Source organism: Salmo trutta, chromosome 27 (genome assembly GCF_901001165.1).
Source record: "Salmo trutta chromosome 27, fSalTru1.1, whole genome shotgun sequence".
In the NCBI taxonomy this organism is placed as follows: domain Eukaryota; kingdom Metazoa; phylum Chordata; class Actinopteri; order Salmoniformes; family Salmonidae; genus Salmo; species Salmo trutta.
In genome coordinates this window covers 38,853,138-38,875,448 of record NC_042983.1, presented here as the reverse complement: position 1 = coordinate 38,875,448, position 22,311 = coordinate 38,853,138, and the positions used below count along the sequence as shown (strand labels likewise).

At 48.8% G+C, this 22,311-nt stretch overlaps 1 protein-coding gene across 1 annotated transcript in view; it reads right to left on the bottom strand.

The window, feature by feature from the left end:
• Positions 1-22,311, bottom strand: part of si:dkey-215k6.1 (transmembrane protein 132C) — a 446,622-nt gene that overhangs the window by 268,775 nt on the left and 155,536 nt on the right. Inside the window, exon 2 of the mRNA XM_029717996.1 lies at positions 19,273-20,167. Coding sequence (XP_029573856.1) covers positions 19,273-20,167 — 895 coding nt within the window. The remainder of the gene's footprint in view (positions 1-19,272; positions 20,168-22,311) is intronic.

Here is a 22,311-nt window from a genome sequence, read left to right as displayed (position 1 = left end):
CTTTGAACTGGACAGTGTTTACAGCTCTGGTAGTGAGTAAATGTGCTTTGAGATCAAAGCAAGAGCTGCATGTAGTCACGTGTGCACATTTTGTTCATATCCTTTGCTAGTTAAGGAGTTATTAGCCCAGTTCTAGATCATTTGTACTCAGCAATAGGGGAGCAGTACATTTCTAGACATCTTTGAAAAGCCAATCAGATAAATGTCTTTTTTTTTATCTTAAAGGGACAGTGTTGTATTTTGAGACAAGCTTGAATAAGCTAAGTAGCCAATAGGCAGTATCATAATTTGTCAGATTCTCTGTAATAATGGTATGGGAATAATAATGAATTTTATTTTGTAAATTGGTTTCTTGCATCAAACACAAAAACATTTTCAGTCACCTCCTTGTCAGAAGGACAAGTGGATAAACAGGGTAATGTCAAGCCCTACATGTTTTAATCAAAGGTCTCATGGAATGTGGGCCTACATTGAACACCACTCATTGGCTGCTACTGTAGACTGAATTATAGTTTTTTTATGGTGGGCCACTCTGGTAGGCCTACATTATGATAAAATAGCCACAGTAGCCTACTAGTCCACTGTTATACTCTGGTAGGCCTACATTATGATAAAATAGCCACAGTAGCCTACTAGTCCACTGTTATACTCTGGTAGGGCAGCATTATGATAAAATAGCCACAGTAGCCTACTAGTCCACTGTTATACTCTGGTAGGCCTACATTATGATAAAATAGCCACAGTAGCCTACTAGTCCACTGTTATACTCTGGTAGGCCTACATTATGATAAAATAGCCACAGTAGCCTACTTGTCCACTGTTATACTCTGGTAGGCCTACATTATGATAAAATAGCCACAGTAGCCTACTAGTCCACTGTTATACTCTGGTAGGGCAGCATTATGATAAAATAGCCACAGTAGCCTACTAGTCCACTGTTATACTCTGGTAGGCCTACATTATGATAAAATAGCCACAGTAGTCTACTAGTCCACTGTTATACTCTGGTAGGGCAGCATTATGATAAAATAGCCACAGTAGCCTACTAGTCCACTGTTATACGCTGGTAGGCCTACATTATGATAAAATAGCCACAGTAGCCTACTTGTCCACTGTTATGCTCTGGTAGACCTACATTATGATAAAATAGCCACAGTAGCCTACTAGTCCACTGTTATGCTATGGTAGGCCTACATTATGATAAAATAGCCACAGTAGCCTACTATTCAACTGTTATACTCTGGTAGGGCAGCATTATGATAAAATAGCCACAGTAGCCTACTTGGGCACAGTTATAACTGTAACTTAAAGCGGTTACAGCCTCAGTGTTCACAGTAAACACGCACTGGAAGTTGCACAGAACGCGCTCAGAACGCGCTCAGAACATTGGCAGGAAGGCAGGGTGGCAGGGAGGCAGGGTGGAGGATGGTGGGGAGGCAGCAAGGCAGGTTGGAGGGAAGGCAGGGTGGCAGGGTGGCAGGGAGGCAGGGAGACTGGGTGGAGGATGGCTTTGAGGCAGGGTGGCAGGGTGGCAGGGAGGCAGGGAGGCTGGGTGGAGGATGGCTTTGAGCCAGGGTGGCAGGGTGGCAGGGAGGCAGGGTGGCAGGGAGGCAGTGTGGCAGGGAGGCAGGGAGGCAGGGTGGCAGGGAGGCAGGGTTGAGGATGGCTCTGAGCCAGGGTGGCAGGGTGGCAGGGAGGCAGGGTGGCAGTGTGGCAGGGTGGCAGTGTGGCAGGGAGGCAGGGTGGCAGGGAGGCAGTGTGGCAGGGAGGCAGGGAGGCAGTATGGCAGGGAGGCAGTGTGGCAGGGTGGCAGGGAGGCAGGGTGGCAGGGAGGCAGGGTGGCAGGGAGGCAGTGTGGCAGGGAGGCAGGGAGGCAGGGTGGCAGGGAGGCAGGGTTGAGGATGGCTCTGAGGCAGGGTGGCAGGGAGGCAGGGAGGCAGGGTGGCAGGGTGGCAGGGAGGCAGGGTGGCAGGGAGGCAGAGTGGCAGGGAGGCAGGGTGGCGGGGTGGCGGGGTGGCAGGAAGGCGGGGTGGCAGGAAGGCGGGGTGGCAGGGTGGTAGGGTGGCAGGAAGGCAGGGAGGCAGGGTGGCAGGGAGGCAGGGAGGCAGGGTGGCAGGGTGGCGGGAAGGCAGGGTGGCGGGGTGGCAGGGTGGCAGGGTGGCAGGAAGGCAGGGTGGCGGGGTGGCAGGGACACAGTCAGTAGCCCTCTCTACACAATGGCTGCCAACATCTGTGGCCATGTACCTGAGAGAAGAGAGCCAAACAACTGGTCACACAAGGAGAAGCTGAGGTAAACAATGTCTATTAGGAACCAAGGCTACAAACTCTGTAGTTAACAATGCCAGGTCAAGAAACGTGGAAGGCAGTGAAAGCAAAGCATTTAAATGAGGTGCACATTGTTTGCATTGCAGTCTGTATGTCTGCCTTTGTAAAGAAGGAGCGATTCCAATGGAGTGGCAGAGACAATAACCACGCATAATACCTTCTTCACATTTACATATCAAATAACCCTCACTAACATTCACAGACACAAAGTCTGCCAGACACACACACACACACACACACACACACAAATCCTCACCAACACACAGAGTACAGTACCACAACAATAACAACTCCATCAAATCAGTTGCCATCCAAACACAAACACACTAACTACAGTTCAGTGATCATGTCAATCATTCTAAATAAACAAAACTGCTTTCTCTCGCTTTCTCCCTTTCGTTCTCAAGCACACACACACACACACACACACACACACACACACACACACACACACACACAGACTTCCAATATGTTTCCTCCCTGAGGTTGACAGCTGTCACCTTTGTGTACTCCTGTTTTCAGGGGCAAATAATGCAAATAACGCCCTTTGATGAATATTCATAAGGCATAGCGGGAAGCAGCAAGTTCCACGCCACAGACAAGAGCAGAGAGAGAGAGAGTTAGTGTCAGTCAGAGCGAGAGCGAGAGCGAGAGCGAGAGAGAGAGAGAGAGAGAGAGAGAGAGAGAGAGAGAGAGAGCGAGAGAGAGAGAGAGAGAGAGAGAGAGAGAGAGAGAGAGAGAGCGAGAGCGAGAGCGAGAGAGAGAGAGAGAGCGAGAGAGAGAGAGCGAGAGAGAGAGAGAGGGAGAGAGAGAGAGAGAGCGCGAGAGAGAGAGAGAGAGAGGAGAGAGAGAGAGAGAGAGAGAGCGAGAGAGAGAGAGAGGGAGAGAGAGAGAGAGCGCGAGGAGAGAGAGAGAGAGAGAGAGAGAGAGAGGAGAGAGAGAGAGAGAGAGAGAGAGAGAGAGAGAGAGAGAGCGAGAGAGAGAGAGAGAGAGAGAGCGAGGAAAGCAGTCAGTCAGACAATCACAGAACGAAAGGATGTCAGGGGAGTGAGAAGAGAGAGAGAAGCCGACAGGGACTAGAAGTCAAGTCGACAGTAAACCTGCTCTTTCAGAGGGCCCGCTGACTTAATTATCCTGGCAGTAATAATAATAATCAGATCTGCCAGCTCGACTCTACGCCACACGGCTCACCTCGCCTCGCGGCTCACAGAGCTGGCACAACTACAGACGAGTGGAGCTGACCGCCGCCGCCACCGACACGGTCACCAAGACACGCGATGCGAGAGTGGGACGAGGGCCAGGGACGGGTGACATTTTCACCTACTTGGACCGCTGCACAGTGTGGAGTGGTGGCGAGGTGACGGCTGATGACGCCTGAATTCCCCCTTTGGAGAGCCATGTGTTAGTGTTGTGCTAATGAGCTTATGGACGGACTGCAGGGGGACTGTAACCAGGCAGCCTTGTTAACACTGAGGGGTTCATTCTCATCAGGGGTCATGGGGTCAGGAGTTACCATGTGACCAGACTAGGGCTGTGCCAAGCATCACATTTAGTCAGCCGGTGATTGTCAAGCAAATAACTCCAGGTCTCACGGTAATTTACCATTCATTAACATAAACACATTTTTTATTTATTTATTTAACCTTTATTTAACAGGCAAGTCAGTTAAGAACAAATTGTTATTTACAACTTCCGCGCATAGTTTACTGACGCAGACTTTTGGGAACATCTATATTTTAAAAAGTCGAATAAATCCATGTAATATGGTCTACACCATCATAATAAAAACATGATTTATTTTAGACAAGTCTAAAGAAGCATGCTATGAAGAAAATGTAGTCTATTTCAGAAGAAGGGGATAGCGTACATGAGTTGTCCTGATGTTAGGTCCTGATGTGGCTGTGCCATATGGCTGTGGGGCTACACTAGTTCATTTAGCAGGTCCTGATGTGGCTGTGCCATATGACTGTGGGCTACACTAGTTCATTTAGCAGGTCCTGATGTGGCTGTGCCATATGGCTGTGGACTACACTAGTTCATTTAGCAGGTCCTGATGTTAGGTCCTGATGTGGCTGTGGACTACACTAGTTCATTTAGCAGGTCCTGATGTGGCTGTGGGCTACACTAGTTCATTTAGCAGGTCCTGATGTGGCTGTGCCATATGGCTGTGGGCTTCACTAGTTCATTTAGCAGGTCCTGATGTGGCTGTGCCATATGACTGTGGGCTACACTAGTTCATTTAGCAGGTCCTGATGTGGCTGTGCCATATGGCTGTGGGCTTCACTAGTTCATTTAGCAGGTCCTGATGTGGCTGTGCCATATGACTGTGGGCTACACTAGTTCATTTAGATTTGCTTGGAATTCCGTAGCATTATTTTATAGTATGAAGAATACAATTGAACAAAGCTGAATAAAATATAAAGGATATTTTCACAGGGAACCCACAGGGAACCCACACAGAACCCACACGGAACACACACGGAACGCACACGGAACCCACAGGGAACGCACAGGGTACACACAGGGAACACACAGAGAACCCACACGGAACACACAGGGAACCCACACGGAACACACAGGGAACCCACACGGAACCCACAGGGAACCCACACGGAACCCACAGGGTACACACAGGGAACCCACACGGAACGCACAGGGAACACACAGGGAACCCACACGGAACCCACACGGAACACACAGGGAACACACACGGAACACACACGGAACACACACGGAACACACACGGAACACACAGGAAACACACACGGAAGACACAGGGAACACACACGGAACACACACGGAACACACACGGAACACACACGGAAGACACAGGGAACACACACGGAACACACACGGAACACACAGGGAACACACACGGAACACACACGGAAACCACAGGGAACACACAGGGAACACACACGGAAGACACAGGGAACACACACGGAACCCACACGGAACGCACAGGGAACACACAGGGAACACACACGGAACACACAGGGAACACACACGGAACACACACGGAACACACACGGAAGACACAGGGAACACACACGGAACAAACACGGAACACACACGGAACACACACGGAACACACATGGAAGACACAGGGAACACACACGGAACACACACGGAAGACACAGGGAACACACACGGAACACACACGGAACACACACGGAAGACACAGGGAACACACAAGGAACAAACACGGAACACACACGGAACACACACGGAACACACATGGAAGACACAGGGAACACACACGGAAGACACAGGGAACACACACGGAACACACACGGAACACACACGGAACACACACGGAAGACACAGGGAACACACACGGAACACACACGGAAGACACAGGGAACACACACGGAACACACACGGAACACACAGGGAACACACAGGGAACACACAGGGAACGCACAGGGAACACACAGGGAACACACAGAGAACCCACACGGAACACACAGGGAACCCACAGGGAACACACAGAGAACACACAGGGAACACACAGGGAACACACACGGAGCCCACACGGAACGCACAGGGAACACACAGGGAACACACACGGAACACACACGGAACACACACGGAACACACAGGGAACACACACGGAACACACACGGAACACACACGGAAGACACAGGGAACACACACGGAACAAACACGGAACACACACGGAACACACACGGAACACACACGGAAGACACAGGGAACACACACGGAACACACACGGAAGACACAGGGAACACACACGGAACACACACGGAAGACACAGGGAACACACACGGAACACACACGGAACACACACGGAAGACACAGGGAACACACACGGAACACACACGGAAGACACAGGGAACACACACGGAACACACACGGAACACACAGGGAACACACAGGGAACACACAGGGAACACACACGGAACACACAGGGAACCCACACGGAACACACAGAGAACCCACAGGGAACACACAGGGAACCCACAGGGAACGCACAGGGAACGCACAGGGAACACACAGGGAACACACAGAGAACCCACACGGAACACACAGGGAACCCACAGGGAACACACAGAGAACACACAGGGAACACACAGGGAACACACAGATAACACACAGGGAACGCACAGGGAACGTACAGGGAACACACAGGGAACACACAGGGAACACACAGAGAGCACACAGGGAACACACAGGGAACACACAGGGAACACACAGGGAACACACAGAGAACACACAGGGAACACACAGGGAACACACACGGAAGACAAAATGTGGTTTCCGTCCAACCATTTCATGCAGACAAATTACCTGACGCATCTAGAAAACTCACGACAGGCCTTATGGAAACAACACATTTGGCGGTCAAATGTTCCAATGTCGACAAAACAAATTACGCTAGACAAGGTGGGATATTTTTTTGGGGTCAGTGAAATAGATTATTCGACAATTGTGGTGGAAAATCTTTTAATGCACAAATATTGATATAAAAACCATCACGTCGCAGTAAACTTGGAGTCACATGACGATATGTTTTGTTGGTCTAGAGTTTATAGAGTTTATAGAGAGATGGAAAAAATGATGATTAACTGTAGAACTTATTTCATAACTTATGGTGGTGAAGCGCACAATGATGAGCTTCATGCAAATGTATTTTTTATTTTATTTATCCAGAATTTAACTAGGCAAGTCAGTTAAGAACAAATTATTATTTCCAATGACGGCCTACCCCGGCCCAGACGACGCTTCATGCACATTTTTCACTAAATATCCAGGAGGGTAGGCCTTCATTTCAATGATCCTTGTGATATGATGATCAGTGCTTAGCTGGCAATTATCAAATACAAAATGATCTAGCTTTTGTCCATATCTCATCAGATAACCTACGCTGTCCACTTTATCTTCGCAACGGTTTGTTTTGTGACAAACCATCGGTAGAGTTGAAAATGCGTTGGAAACCCATTCGATTTTTTAAAATATACGGTGTGTGGGAAGTCACTGCAACCGCAAAAATATTTATGTGCACTACATCATCAAGCACAGCTTTTTTTGGGATGGACACACCCCTCTGGTGGGAATATGCGCATATTGTTTTTATGAAGATTTTAGAATATTTGCATGAAAAACTTCCGCCAACTGTATGGAAACCTAGCTACTGTTTCATTTGGGGAGGTCAGGGGGAAAGGTATTTATTATTATTATTATTATTATTATTATGACTATTTGATGAGTAATAAAAATATACAGCTGCAATATGGTTAGCTTTAAAAAATGTCTGCTTCACTAGGATATGGACTTTTTCATGAGACAGAAACATTTATAAACGTATTTTACATTCTGTCGTTGACAACATTGTCACTGGGACCGTATGGGGGAGAGAGATGTAGCCTACTGGGACCGTATGGGGAAAGAGAGGGATGTAGCCTACTGGGACCGTATGGGGGAGAGAGATGTAGCCTACTGGGACCGTATGGGGAAAGAGAGGGATGTAGCCTACTGGGACCGTATGGGGGAGAGAGATGTAGCCTACTGGGACCGTATGGGGGAAGAGAGGGATGTAGTCTACTGGGACCGTATGGGGGAAGAGAGATGTAGTCTACTGGGACCGTATGGGGGGAGAGGGATGTAGCCTACTGGGACCGTATGGGGGGAGAGGGATGTAGCCTACTGGGACCGTATGGTGGAGAGAGATGTAGCCTACTGGGACCGTATGGGGGGAAGAGACATGTAGCCTACTGGGACCGTATGGGGGGAAGAGACATGTAGCCTACTGGGACCGTATGGGGGGAGAGGGATGTAGCCTACTGGGACCGTATGGGGGAGAGAGATGTAGCCTACTGGGACCGTATGGGGGGAGAGGGATGTAGCCTACTGGGACCGTATGGGGGGAGAGAGAGATGTAGCCTACTGGGACCCTATGGGGGGAGAGAGATGTAGCCTACTGGGACCGTATGGGGGGAGAGAGATGTAGTCTACTGGGACCGTATGGGGGGAGAGAGAGATGTAGCCTACTGGGACCCTATGGGGGGAGAGAGATGTAGCCTACTGGGACTGTATGGGGGAGAGAGATGTAGCCTACTGGGACCCTATGGGGGGAGAGAGATGTAGCCTACTGGGACCGTATGGGGGAGAGGGATGTAGCCTACTGGGACCCTATGGGGGGAAGAGAGATGTAGCCTACTGGGACCCTATGGGGGGAGAGAGATGTAGCCTACTGGGACCCTATGGGGGGAGAGGGATGTAGCCTACTGGGACCCTATGGGGGGAGAGAGATGTAGCCTACTGGGACCGTATGGGGGGAGAGGGATGTAGCCTACTGGGACCGTATGGGGGAGAGAGATGTAGCCTACTGGGACCGTATGGGGGGAGAGAGATGTAGCCTACTGGGACCGTATGGGGGGAGAGGGATGTAGCCTACTGGGACTGTATGGGGGAGAGAGATGTAGCCTACTGGGACCGTATGGGGGGAGAGGGATGTAGCCTACTGGGACTGTATGGGGGAGAGAGATGTAGCCTACTGGGACCGTATGGGGGGAGAGAGATGTAGCCTACTGGGACCGTATGGGGGGAGAGGGATGTAGCCTACTGGGACCCTATGGGGGAAGAGGGATGTAGCCTACTGGGACCCTATGGGGGGAGAGAGATGTAGTCTACTGGGACTGTATGGGGGGAGAGAGATGTAGCCTACTGGGACTGTATGGGGGGAGAGGGATGTAGCCTACTGGGACCCTATGGGGGAGAGAGATGTAGCCTACTGGGACTGTATGGGGGGAGAGGGATGTAGCCTACTGGGACTGTATGGGGGGAGAGAGATGTAGCCTACTGGGACTGTATGGGGGGAGAGGGATGTAGCCTACTGGGACCGTATGGGGGGAGAGAGATGTAGCCTACTGGGACCCTATGGGGGAGAGAGATGTAGCCTACTGGGACTGTATGGGGGGAGAGGGATGTAGCCTACTGGGACCGTATGGGGGGAGAGAGATGTAGCCTACTGGGACCGTATGGGGGAGAGAGATGTAGCCTACTGGGACCGTATGGGGGAGAGAGATGTAGCCTACTGGGACCGTATGGGGGGAGAGAGATGTAGCCTACTGGGACCGTATGGGGGAGAGAGATGTAGCCTACTGGGACCCTATGGGGGAGAGAGATGTAGCCTACTGGGACCGTATGGGGGAGAGAGATGTAGCCTACTGGGACCGTATGGGGGAAGTGGTTGCGTAATTGGTCAAGCTAGATCATGGAGAACAGGATGAGGAAAACAAGAGCACAAGATTAAGAACTACTCACATCGCTGCAGTCTTTAGTGCATACACAAGCTTTTAATATAATGGTTTTCATGGAAAAAACCCTAAGTATGGCTTTCATCCGTCTCTCTGGAGAGGAGAAATGCTTTGATGGCAACAAAATAATGGTTATCGTTCACTGGCAGATAATTGGACATTGCAGAGAATCTCGTGGAAACAGAGGAGCCCTTTTTGATTGATTTGTTTACCCCCATTGTTGTTGTCCTCTTGTGTCTCCTGTCTCCTGTGTGTTTTTATTTTACCTTCATTTAACTAGGCAAGTCAGTTAAGAACAAATCCTTATGACAGCCTAAGAACAGTGGGTTAACTGCCTTGTTCAGGGATAGAACGACAGATTTTACCTTGTCAGCTCGGGGATTCGATCTTGCAACCTTCCAACGCTCTAACCACTAGGCTACCTGCCATGTCCTGTCTCCTGTGTCTCCTGTGACTCCTGTCTCCTGTGTGTCCTGTCTCCTGTGTGTCCTGTCTCCTGTGTCTCCTGTGTATCCTGTCTCCTGTGTGTCCTGTCTCCTGTGTGTCCTGTCTCCTGTGTGTCCTGTGTATCCTGTATCCTGTGTGTCCTATCTCCTGTGTGTCCTGTGTCCTATCTCGTGTCTCTCCTGTCTCCTGTGTCTCCTGTCTCCTGTGTGTCCTGTCTCCTGTGTCTCCTGTGTCTCCTGTGTGTCCTATCTCCTGTGTTTCCTGTCTCCTGTGTATCCTGTGACTCCTGTGTGTCCTGTCTCCTGTGTGTCCTGTGTCCTATCTCCTGTCTCTCCTGTCTCCTGTGTCTCCTGTCTCCTGTGTCTCCTGTCTCCTGTGTGTCCTGTCTCCTGTGTCTCCTGTGTATCCTGTGTGTCCTATCTCCTGTCTCTCCTGTCTCTTGTGTCCTGTCTCCTGTGTCCTGTCTCCTGTGTGTCCTGTCTCCTGTGTGTCCTGTCTCCTGTGTGTCCTGTCTCCTGTGTTTCCTGTCTCCTGTGTGTCCTGTCTCCTGTGTGTCCTGTCTCCTGTGTTTCCTGTCTCCTGTGTGTCCTGTCTCCTGTGTGTCCTGTCTCCTGTGTCTCCTGTCTCCTGTGTCTCCTGTGTCCTGTCTCCTGTGTGTCCTGTCTCCTGTGTTTCCTGTCTCCTGTGTTTCCTGTCTCCTGTGTGTCCTGTCTCCTGTGTATCCTGTGTGTCCTGTGTGTCCTGTCTCCTGTGTGTCCTGTCTCCTGTGTTTCCTGTCTCCTGTGTGTCCTGTCTCCTGTGTGTCCTGTCTCCTGTGTTTCCTGTCTCCTGTGTTTCCTGTCTCCTGTGTGTCCTGTGTCTCCTGTGTGTCCTGTCTCCTGTGTTTCCGGTCTCCTGTGTGTCCTGTCTCCTGTGTTTCCTGTCTCCTGTGTGTCCTGTCTCCTGTGTATCCTGTGTGTCCTGTCTCCTGTGTGTCCTGTGTGTCCTGTCTCCTGTGTGTCCTATCTCCTGTGTTTCCTGTCTCCTGTGTGTCCTGTCTCCTGTGTTTCCTGTCTCCTGTGTTTCCTGTCTCCTGTGTGTCCTGTCTCCTGTGTGTCCTGTCTCCTGTGTGTCCTATCTCCTGTGTTTCCTGTCTCCTGTGTGTCCTGTCTCCTGTGTTTCCTGTCTCCTGTGTTTCCTGTCTCCTGTGTGTCCTGTCTCCTGTGTGTCCTGTGTGTCCTGTCTCCTGTGTGTCCTATCTCCTGTGTTTCCTGTCTCCTGTGTGTCCTGTCTCCTGTGTTTCCTGTCTCCTGTGTTTCCTGTCTCCTGTGTTTCCTGTCTCCTGTGTATCCTGTGTGTCCTGTGTGTCCTGTCTCCTGTGTGTCCTGTCTCCTGTGTTTCCTGTCTCCTGTGTGTCCTGTCTCCTGTGTGTCCTGTCTCCTGTGTTTCCTGTCTCCTGTGTTTCCTGTCTCCTGTGTGTCCTGTGTCTCCTGTGTGTCCTGTCTCCTGTGTTTCCTGTCTCCTGTATGTCCTGTCTCCTGTGTTTCCTGTCTCCTGTGTGTCCTGTCTCCTGTGTATCCTGTGTGTCCTGTCTCCTGTGTGTCCTGTGTGTCCTGTCTCCTGTGTGTCCTATCTCCTGTGTTTCCTGTCTCCTGTGTGTCCTGTCTCCTGTGTGTCCTGTCTCCTGTGTTTCCTGTCTCCTGTGTGTCCTGTCTCCTGTGTGTCCTGTCTCCTGTGTATCCTGTGTCTCCTGTGTGTCCTGTCTCCTGTGTGTCCTGTCTCCTGTGTGTCCTGTCTCCTGTGTGTCCTGTCTCCTGTGTTTCCTGTCTCCTGTGTGTCCTGTCTCCTGTGTGTCCTGTCTCCTGTGTGTCCTGTCTCCTGTGTATCCTGTGTGTCCTGTCTCCTGTGTGTCCTGTGTGTCCTGTCTCCTGTGTGTCCTATCTCCTGTGTTTCCTGTCTCCTGTGTGTCCTGTCTCCTGTGTTTCCTGTCTCCTGTGTTTCCTGTCTCCTGTGTGTCCTGTCTCCTGTGTGTCCTGTCTCCTGTGTGTCCTATCTCCTGTGTTTCCTGTCTCCTGTGTGTCCTGTCTCCTGTGTTTCCTGTCTCCTGTGTTTCCTGTCTCCTGTGTGTCCTGTCTCCTGTGTGTCCTGTGTGTCCTGTCTCCTGTGTGTCCTATCTCCTGTGTTTCCTGTCTCCTGTGTGTCCTGTCTCCTGTGTTTCCTGTCTCCTGTGTTTCCTGTCTCCTGTGTTTCCTGTCTCCTGTGTATCCTGTGTGTCCTGTGTGTCCTGTCTCCTGTGTGTCCTGTCTCCTGTGTTTCCTGTCTCCTGTGTGTCCTGTCTCCTGTGTGTCCTGTCTCCTGTGTTTCCTGTCTCCTGTGTTTCCTGTCTCCTGTGTGTCCTGTGTCTCCTGTGTGTCCTGTCTCCTGTGTTTCCTGTCTCCTGTATGTCCTGTCTCCTGTGTTTCCTGTCTCCTGTGTGTCCTGTCTCCTGTGTATCCTGTGTGTCCTGTCTCCTGTGTGTCCTGTGTGTCCTGTCTCCTGTGTGTCCTATCTCCTGTGTTTCCTGTCTCCTGTGTGTCCTGTCTCCTGTGTGTCCTGTCTCCTGTGTTTCCTGTCTCCTGTGTGTCCTGTCTCCTGTGTGTCCTGTCTCCTGTGTATCCTGTGTCTCCTGTGTGTCCTGTCTCCTGTGTGTCCTGTCTCCTGTGTGTCCTGTCTCCTGTGTGTCCTGTCTCCTGTGTTTCCTGTCTCCTGTGTGTCCTGTCTCCTGTGTGTCCTGTCTCCTGTGTGTCCTGTCTCCTGTGTGTTCTGTTTGTCTATGTAATACTAAGGAGGAGAAGTAAAGGGGTGATTCACCTTCATCTTCACCTGTAGTTACCTCACTACAGATTCACCTTCATCTTCACATGTAGTTACCTCACTACAGATTCACCTTCATCTTCACATGTAGTTACCTCACTACAGATTCACCTTCATCTTCACATGTAGTTACCTCACTACAGATTCACCTTCATCTTCACATGTAGTTACCTCACTACAGATTCACCTTCATCTTCACATGTAGTTACCTCACTACAGATTCACCTTCATCTTCACATGTAGTTACCTCACTACAGATTCACCTTCATCTTCACATGTAGTTACCTCACTACAGATTCACCTTCATCTTCACATGTAGTTACCTCACTACAGATTCACCTTCATCTTCACATGTAGTTACCTCACTACAGATTCACCTTCATCTTCACATGTAGTTACCTCACTACAGATTCACCTTCATCTTCACATGTAGTTACCTCACTACAGATTCACCTTCATCTTCACACCGTAGTTACCTCACTACAGATTCACCTTCATCTTCACAACGTAGTCACACACACAGGTAAACACACACACACACGTAAACAGACACACTCACACAAACACATAGGTAAACACACACACACACACAGGTAAACATACACACTCTCAAGCAAGCTGGAGGATAGGAGCCGAGAGATCGATGATATGAAAACATCTGGGGATCAAGGAGGGGGGGGGGCGTACAAGGATATGTGTGTAGTGGGATTACCCGGATTTACAGAAGATCAGATAGACCCTGCAGATCTCTTACAGCGGCGTAGAGACCTAGTCCTTTCACCTGTTTACACTGCACACACCTCTCCACACAGGTCACACACACCGACTATAGACTCTCAAACAAACACACAAATACACACACAAACACACACTGGAGACACACACATTCGCTTGAATATACCTACTAACACAGCTTAGATCTCTGCTCCTCACTGACTGGCAGTCAGACTGCGCAGCTGATGAAGGGCCATCCAAACTACACTACCGGCCAATGATGGCCCATCCAAACTACACTACCGGTCAAAAGTTTTAGAACACTTACTCATTCTAGGTTTTTTTTTTCATTTGTACTTTTTTCTACATTGTAGAATAATAGTGAAGACATCAAAAACTATGAAATAACACATATGGGATCATATACTAACCAAAAAAGTGTTAAACAAATCAAAATATATTTTATATTTGAGATTCTTCAAATAGCCACCCTTTGCCTTGATGACAGTTTTGCACACTCTTGGCATTCTCTCAACCAGCTGTTTGAGGTAGTCACCTGGAATTAACAGGTGTGCCTTCTTAAAAGTTCATTTCTAGAATTTCTTTCCTTCTTAATGCGTTTGAGACAAACAGTTGTGTTTTGACAAGGTAGGGGTGGTATACAGAAGACAGCCGTATTGGGTAAAAGACCAAGTCCATATTATGGCAAGAACAGCTCAAATAAGCAAAGAGAAACTAGAGTCCATCATTATTAAGACATTAAGGTCAGTCAATACAGAACATTTCAAGAACTTTGAAAGTTTCTTCAAGTGCAGTCTCAAATTATGAAAATGGCTCTCATGAGGACCACCACAGAAATGGAAGACCCAGAGTTACCTCTGCTGCAGAGGATAAGTTAATTACAGTTACTAGCCTCAGAAATTGCAGCCCAAATAAACGTTTCAGAGTTTAAGTAACAGACACATCTCAACATCAACTGTTCAGAGGAGACTGTGTGAATCAGGCCTTCATGGTCTAATTGCGGCAAAGAAACCACTGCTAAAGGACACCAATAAAAAGAAAATACTTGCTTGGGCCAAGAAAGACGAGCAATGGACATTAGACCGGTGGAAATTTGTCCTTTGGTCTAATCTCAGTTTGTTACCTGTATAAAAGACACCTGTCCACAGAAGCAATCTATCAATTAGATTCCAAACTCTCCACCATGGCCAAGACCAAAGAGCTCTCCAAGGATGTCAGGGACAAGATTGTAGACCTACACAAGGCTGGAATGGGCTACAAGACCATCGCCAAGCAACTTGGCGAGAAGGTGACAACAGTTGGTGCGATTATTGCAAATGGAAGAAACACAAAAGAACTGTCAATCTCCCTCGGCCTGGGGCTCCATGCAAGATCTTACCTCGTGGAGTTGCAATGATCATGAGAACGGTGAGGAATCAGCCCAGAACTACACGGGAGGATCTTGTCAATGATCTCAAGGCAGCTGGGACCATAGTCACCAAGAAAACAATTGGTAACACACTACGCCGTGAAGGACTGAAATCCTGCAGCGCCTGCAAGGTCCCCCTTCTCAAGAAAGCACATATACATGCCCGTCTGAAGTTTGCCAATGAACATCTGAATGATTCAGAGGACAACTGGGTGAAAGTGTTGTAGTCAGATGAGACCAAAATGGAGCTCTTTGGCATCAACTCAACTCTCCGTGTTTGGAGGAGGAGGAATGCTGCCTATGACCCCAAGAACACCATCCCCACCGTCAAACATGGAGGTGGAAACATTATGCTTTGGGGGTGTTTTTTTCTGCTATGGGGACAAGAGAACTTCACCGCATCAAAGGGACGATGGACGGGGCCATGTACCGTCAAATCTTGGGTGAGAACCTCCTTCCCTCAGCCAGGGCATTGAAAATGGGTCGTGGATGGGTATTGCAGCATGACAATGACCCAAAACACACGGCCAAGGCAACAAAGGAGTGGCTCAAGAAGAAGCACATTAAGTGCCTGGAGTGGCCTAGCCAGTTTCCAGACCTTAATCCCATAGAAAATCTGTGGATGGAGCTGAAGCTTCGAGTTGCCAAATGTCAGCCTCGAAACCTTAATGACTTGGAGAAGATCTGCAAAGAGGAGTGGGACAAAATCCCTCCTGAGATGTGTGCAAACCTGGTGGCCAACTACAAGAAACGTCTGACCTCTGATTGCCAACAAGGGTTTTGCCACCAAGTACTAAGTCATGTTTTGCAGAGGGGTCAAATACTTATTTCCCTCATTAAAATGCAAATCATTTTATAACATTTTTGACATGCGTTTTTCTGGATTATTTTGTTGTTATTCTGTCTCTCACTGTTCAAATAAACCTACCATTAAAATTATAGACTGATCATTTATTTGTCAGTGGGCAAATGTACAAAATCAGAAGGGGATCAAATACTTTTTGCCCTCACTGTATGTGGGAACTCATTCAAGACTGTTGGAAAACCATTCCAGGTGAAGCTGTTTGAGAGAATTCCAAGAGTGAAAACTTTTAACCGGTAGTATACACCTAAACCACATCCAAACTGATGTCCCACATAATAAAGTTAGCCTAAAGACAACATTACATTGACAATAGTCTGATGGGTGAGAATATTATCAATTGTTAAAATGTATATGAGGAATCTGATGAACAGCGTAACTTGGAAATGACACAGAGGGAAACAGAACCCGAAAAGAGACTTTTTCTAATTAGCCCATAGAATCACAAGCCGGTAAGACATTTTAACATCTATATAGTTTCAGAAAGAGTTTCAGAAAGAGTTTCAGAAAGAGTTTCAGAAAGAGTTTCAGAAAGTTTCAGAAATAGTTTCAGAAAGAGTTTCAGAAAGAGTTTCAGAAAGAGTTTCAGAAATAGTTTCAGAAATAGTTTCAGAAAGAGTTTCAGAAAGAGTTTCAGAAAGAGTTTCAGAAATAGTTTCAGAAATAGTTTCAGAAATAGTTTCAGAAAGAGTTTCAGAAAGAGTTTCAGAAAGAGTTTCAGAAATAGTTTCAGAAAGAGTTTCAGAAAGAGTTTCAGAAAGAGTTTCAGAAAGAGTTTCAGAAAGAGTTTCAGAAATAGTTTCAGAAAGAGTTTCAGAAAGAGTTTCAGAAAGAGTTTCAGAAAGAGTTTCAGAAATAGTTTCAGAAATAGTTTCAGAAAGAGTTTCAGAAAGAGTTTCAGAAATAGTTTCAGAAAGAGTTTCAGAAAGAGTTTCAGAAAGAGTTTCAGAAAGAGTTTCAGAAAGAGTTTCAGAAATAGTTTCAGAAAGAGTTTCAGAAAGAGTTTCAGAAAGAGTTTCAGAAAGAGTTTCAGAAATAGTTTCAGAAAGAGTTTCAGAAAGAGTTTCAGAAAGAGTTTCAGAAAGAGCAGGTTCTATCCGTACCAAACAGCTGTTAAAAAACAACCCTTCAGCTCTATTTTAAATATATATATATTGGGCAGAATTACCACATTACATGTGCTGCCCAGGTGTACACAAAGCACACTAATATATTTACATTCAAAATATGCCATTCTGTTCTTTTGAAATGCATTTTCTTGTTTGACATTGTTCCTTACTACCGGCCCTTAACGATATAGCCTACAGTTACATTAACTAATGAAAAATGATATTGTGTTATTTGAAATACATTTTCTTTCATATTCTAATGTTTCATAAGATCTTCATTAACACAACCAAATTATAATTTTTTGCGATAGCATATATGCAATACATTTTTTAGACTGTTAGATTGTTGACGTCCAAAAGACTTGTCATTGGCTCAAAGGGGGATCCCTCGAGGCCAGGCTTTTGAACTGTTAATGCATTATTACCATATACTGTATACTGTTGTCCAGTTTATCATAGGCAGTATACTGTGCAATTGACTATAGGGAGGGGAGGGGAGGGGAGGGGAGGGGAGGGGAGGGGAGGGAGGGAGGGAGGGAGGGAGGGAGGGGAAGGATGGGAGGGAGGGAGGGAGGGAGGGAGGGATGGGAGGGATGGGAGGGAGGGAGGGAGGGATGGGAGGGAGGGAGAGCTTTCTGGGGATAGAAATGGTTGGGGGTAGAGGACATGTGGTGCAGTGTGTCTGGATAACAAGAGTCTGGAACTGTGTCTGAGACGATAAGCGGGTTGATTATCACACAAACACACACACACACACACACACACACACACACACACACACACACACACCATAGCCCATGTCCTCTACAGCTTATGGGAAGTAAGTGACGCCAGCCTTCCAGAAACAAACGTTCATTTTCTGTAGCAGTGCAGTCAACCCAGTAAAAGTGTCCATGGTCACTCAGAATAAATTGCTGATCTAGGATCAGGTCTTGCCTGTCCATGTCACCTTATTCCTTGTGATTCAGCTAAATGATACATCATATCAAATAAAAGTGTATTTGTTATGCACAGGATCCACAGTGTACACATTACAATGAAATGCTGACCTGCCAGCTGTCTTGACTTTTGCTGAAGTCTGATGATAACGTATTACCCTGAGACAGGCGGTGTAAATGAAGAGGAGGACAGGCTAAGACAGGCGGTGTAAATGAAGAGTAGGACAGCCTGAGACAGGCGGTGTAAATGATGAGGAGGACAGGCTAAGACAGGCGGTGTAAATGAAGAGTAGGACAGGCTGAGACAGGCGGTGTAAATGATGAGGAGGACAGGCTGAGACAGGCGGTGTAAATGATGAGGAGGACAGGCTGAGACAGGCGGTGTAAATGATGAGGAGGACAGGCTGAGGCAGGCGGTGTAAATGAAGGGGAGGTGACACAGTGTGCATGTGTATGTGTGTGTGCGTAACCCTGGAGCCAACCCCATTACTCCTACTAGTTGACAGAACAGGGGAAACAGCAGCAGGATTAATGTGTGTGTGTGTGTGTGTGTGTGTGTGTGTGTGTGTGTGTGTGTGTGTGTGTGTGTGTGTGTGTGTGTGTGTGTGTGTGTGTGTGTGTGTGTGTGTGTGTGTGTGTGTGTGTGTGTGTGTGTGTGTGTGTGTTGTGTGTGTGTGTGTGTGAGAGAGCGAGAGAGTGAGTGAGAGCGAGAGAGAGAGAGAGAGAAAGTGAGAGAGAAAGAGTAAGAGAGCGAGAAAGAGAGAGAGAGAGAGAGAGAGAGAGAGAGAGAGAGAGAGAGAGAGAGAGAGAGAAGGCAGCAGGACAAGGTGAAATGCAATGCTTTTTTAAATCACTCCCTTACCACTAACCTACATGTCCTCTGAAAATACACAACGGAAATAAAGCATGTACAAGCTCACTCTTACACAGGGAAATCATTTGCTCAGAATGGTGAACCTCTTACGATCAAAATAACCTTCATGAATAAACTTTAGTCACAGCATGTTCTGTTTCACTTTTATGATTAATTTGCACAAAATAACTTTTCTGGTGTCAAAGTTGATTTCCCTTTGGTACGTACTGTGCTCAGAATCCTTTGAACACATTTAAACCCATATGAGGTCATGGTTTTGATGTTAAAGTAATGCTGAATGTTTCCTCGTGTGATGTGTTTGGACGGTATCTATACAATGATGAAACTGGACAATTTGTAACTTTGTCAACATCATTTTCCGAAGGCCAAAGCAATACAATCGTAGAGATAAGCTCCCAGCCATCACACAGAAGGGTGTGTGTGAGTGAATAAATGTGTGTGTGTGTGTGTATTGTGACCAACCTGAGAGTGAACTGCTCCAAACTAGAGACAGAACTCATGCTGATCCCGAAGCCCACCATCTGTCCCAGTCTGATAGGGCTGGGAGGCACCAGGATTTCCACATTGTCATCCAGTCTCAGCCTCTCCCCCCTGGGCTTCGCTGGCCCCACCACCAGCCCCACGGGCCCAGCACTCTGCATGTCACCCCCTGCTCCACTCTGCCCTCTCCATTGCTCCTTGCTGGCTGTGCACTCCTCGCTCTCACCCTCTAGGGGCTGTACAGAGTAGTACAGCTCCACTCCGGTCAGGGCCGTATCCGGGAGCCTCTTCCGTCCTGGTGACGGGGTGAACCAGCCAGCAGGCAGCTCCAAGCGGGCCACACAGATCCCCACGCCGCCCCCAACCTCATTCAACCTGCAGCACGCCGATGGGGAGGCTTCGCTGGGCTCCCGCACCGCTATAACCCGCACACAGGGCAGATGCTCCGGAAGGGGGGCTGCCTCGTCCCAGCGGCGGCCAGCCAGGTAGAACAGCACCTGGACGAGGGGGCGTGCTGAGCCCACCCTGCGGCTCACCACATGGGCACGCACCTTCCAGTTGAGGGTGATGTGGGTGGGGGAGGGGCCAAGGAGGCGCGGGGACCCCTGGAGCAGCTCTAGCGGCACGTGGGCCTCAGCCGTCAGGTTGCCGTAGCTACAGTTGACGGATGGCAGGGGGACGGCGCCCGCCTCTGGTTGGTGGAGGAAGAAGGGCTCGGTGCGCGTCTGCAGGCTGCCATTACGCATCACTTCCTGTCCTGCCTCCCGGAGGAAAAAGGAGGAGTCGGCGCCCTGCAGCTGGCAGGAGACAGGAAAGTAGGTGGGCAGAGAGGAGGAGAACCTTGGCTGGGTGTCTCCACCACCTCGACACTCTGACTCTGCAACACACAGAGAGAGAGAGAGAGAGAGAGAGGAAACATCATTACAATGTTAATAATCACACAATACCACCTCACATCCTAACAGGACAGGTTGGGGCCACTTATCCTTCCTTCTGTGACCCCCGCCCCCCTTCCACACCTCCTGTATGTGTGCGTGTGCAAGTGTGTATGTGCACGTGCTTGAGTGTGTGTGCGCGCATGTGTGCGTGCGTGCGTGCGTGTGTGTGTATGTGTGTGTGTGTGTGTGTGTGTGTGTGTGTGTGTGTGTGTGTGTGTGTGTGTGTGCGTGCGTGCGCGTGCGTGCATGTGTGTGTGTGTGTGTGTGGGTGTGTGTGTGTGTGTGTGTGTGTTGGGGCAGGTGGAAGGGGGTCCTGCTGGGGTAGCAGCAGATGTGTTTCTGTGAAGACTGGAGTGTAAGAGCATTTCAAAAAAATAAAACTCCCCTCTCGTCAACAGTGACTTACACTGGCGAGGCGTGCATCCATCTGGTATGGGACAGGGGTGGTTGGGGCCGTTGTGGTTGAGGGGGGGGTGAAGGGTTAACCATGTCAAACCCCCCTCGGCACATACAAGTCCCATTCCACCGCATTGAGTTCTAGTCATTACTGCTCTGAAAAACACACAGACACGCATGCACGCACACACACACACACACACACACGCACGCACGCACACACACACACACACACGCGTACACGCACACACACACACCGTGCAAGTACGAAGGTGGAACAAACTCTAGATCACCTTTACTCCACACACAGAGACGCATACAAAGCTCTCCCTCACCCTCCATTTGGCAAATCTGACCATAACTCTATCCTCCTGATTCCTGCTTACAAGCAAAAACTCAAACAGGAAGTACCAGTGAAGAGCTCAATATGGAAGTGGTCAGATGACGTGGATGCTACGCTACAGAACTGTTTTGCTAGCACAGACTAGAATATGTTCTGCAATTCCTCTGATAACATTGAGGACTTTACCACATCAGCCACTGGCTTCATTAATAAGTGCATCAAAATGCATCGTCCCCACAGAAACCATACGTACATATCCCAACCAGATGCCATGGATTAGAGGCAACAGCCACACTGAGCTAAAGGCTAAAGCTGCCATTTCCAAGGAGTGGGACACTAACCCGGACACTTATAAGAAATCCTGCTACACCCTCCAACAAAACATCAAACAGGCAAAGCGTCAATACATGACTAAGATTGAATCCTACGACACCGGTTCTGACAGTCGTCGGATGTGGCAGGGCTTGCAAACTATAATGGATTACAAAGGGAAACCCAGCCACAAGCTGCCCAGTGATGCAAGCCTACCAGATGAAATAAATGCCTTCTATGCTCGCTTCAAGGCAAGCAATACTAAACCATGCGTGAAAGCACCAGCTGTTCCAGTCGACCGTGGGATCACACTCTCTGTAGCCGATGTGAGTAAGACCTTTAAACAGGTTAACAAATTAATATTCACAAGGCCGCAGAGCATACGGATTATTAGGAAGTGTACTAAGAGCATGCACTGACCAGCTGGCAAGTGTCTTCACTGATATTTTCAACCTCTCCCTGACCCAGTCTGTAACACCTACATGTTTCCAGCAGACCACCATAGTCCCTGTGCCCAAGAACGCCAAGGTAGCCTGTCTAAATGAGTATTGCCCCGTAGCACTCACATCTGTAGCCATTAAATTCTCCAAGCTCATCACTAAACTAAGGACCGTGGGACTGAACACCTCCCTCTGCAACTGGATTCTGGACTTCCTGACGGGACGCCCCCAGGTGGCCCTCAACACAGGGACGCCACACTGACCCTCAACACGGGGGCCCTTCGGGGTTGCGTGCTTAGTCCCCTCCTGTACTCCCTGTTCACCCATGATTGCATGGCCGCGCATGACACCTGGCAGTGTGGTGCCAGGACAACAACCTCTCTCTCAACATCAGCAAGACAAAAGAGCTGATCATGGACTCCAGGAAATGGAGGGCAGAGCACGCCCCCATTCACATCGACAGGGCTGTAGAGGAGCGGGTCGAGAGCTTCAAGTTTCTCGGTGTCCACATCTATCATGGTCCAAACACACCAAGACAGTCATGAAGACAACGTCTCTTCCCCATCAGGAGGCCGAAGAGATTTCCCCTCAT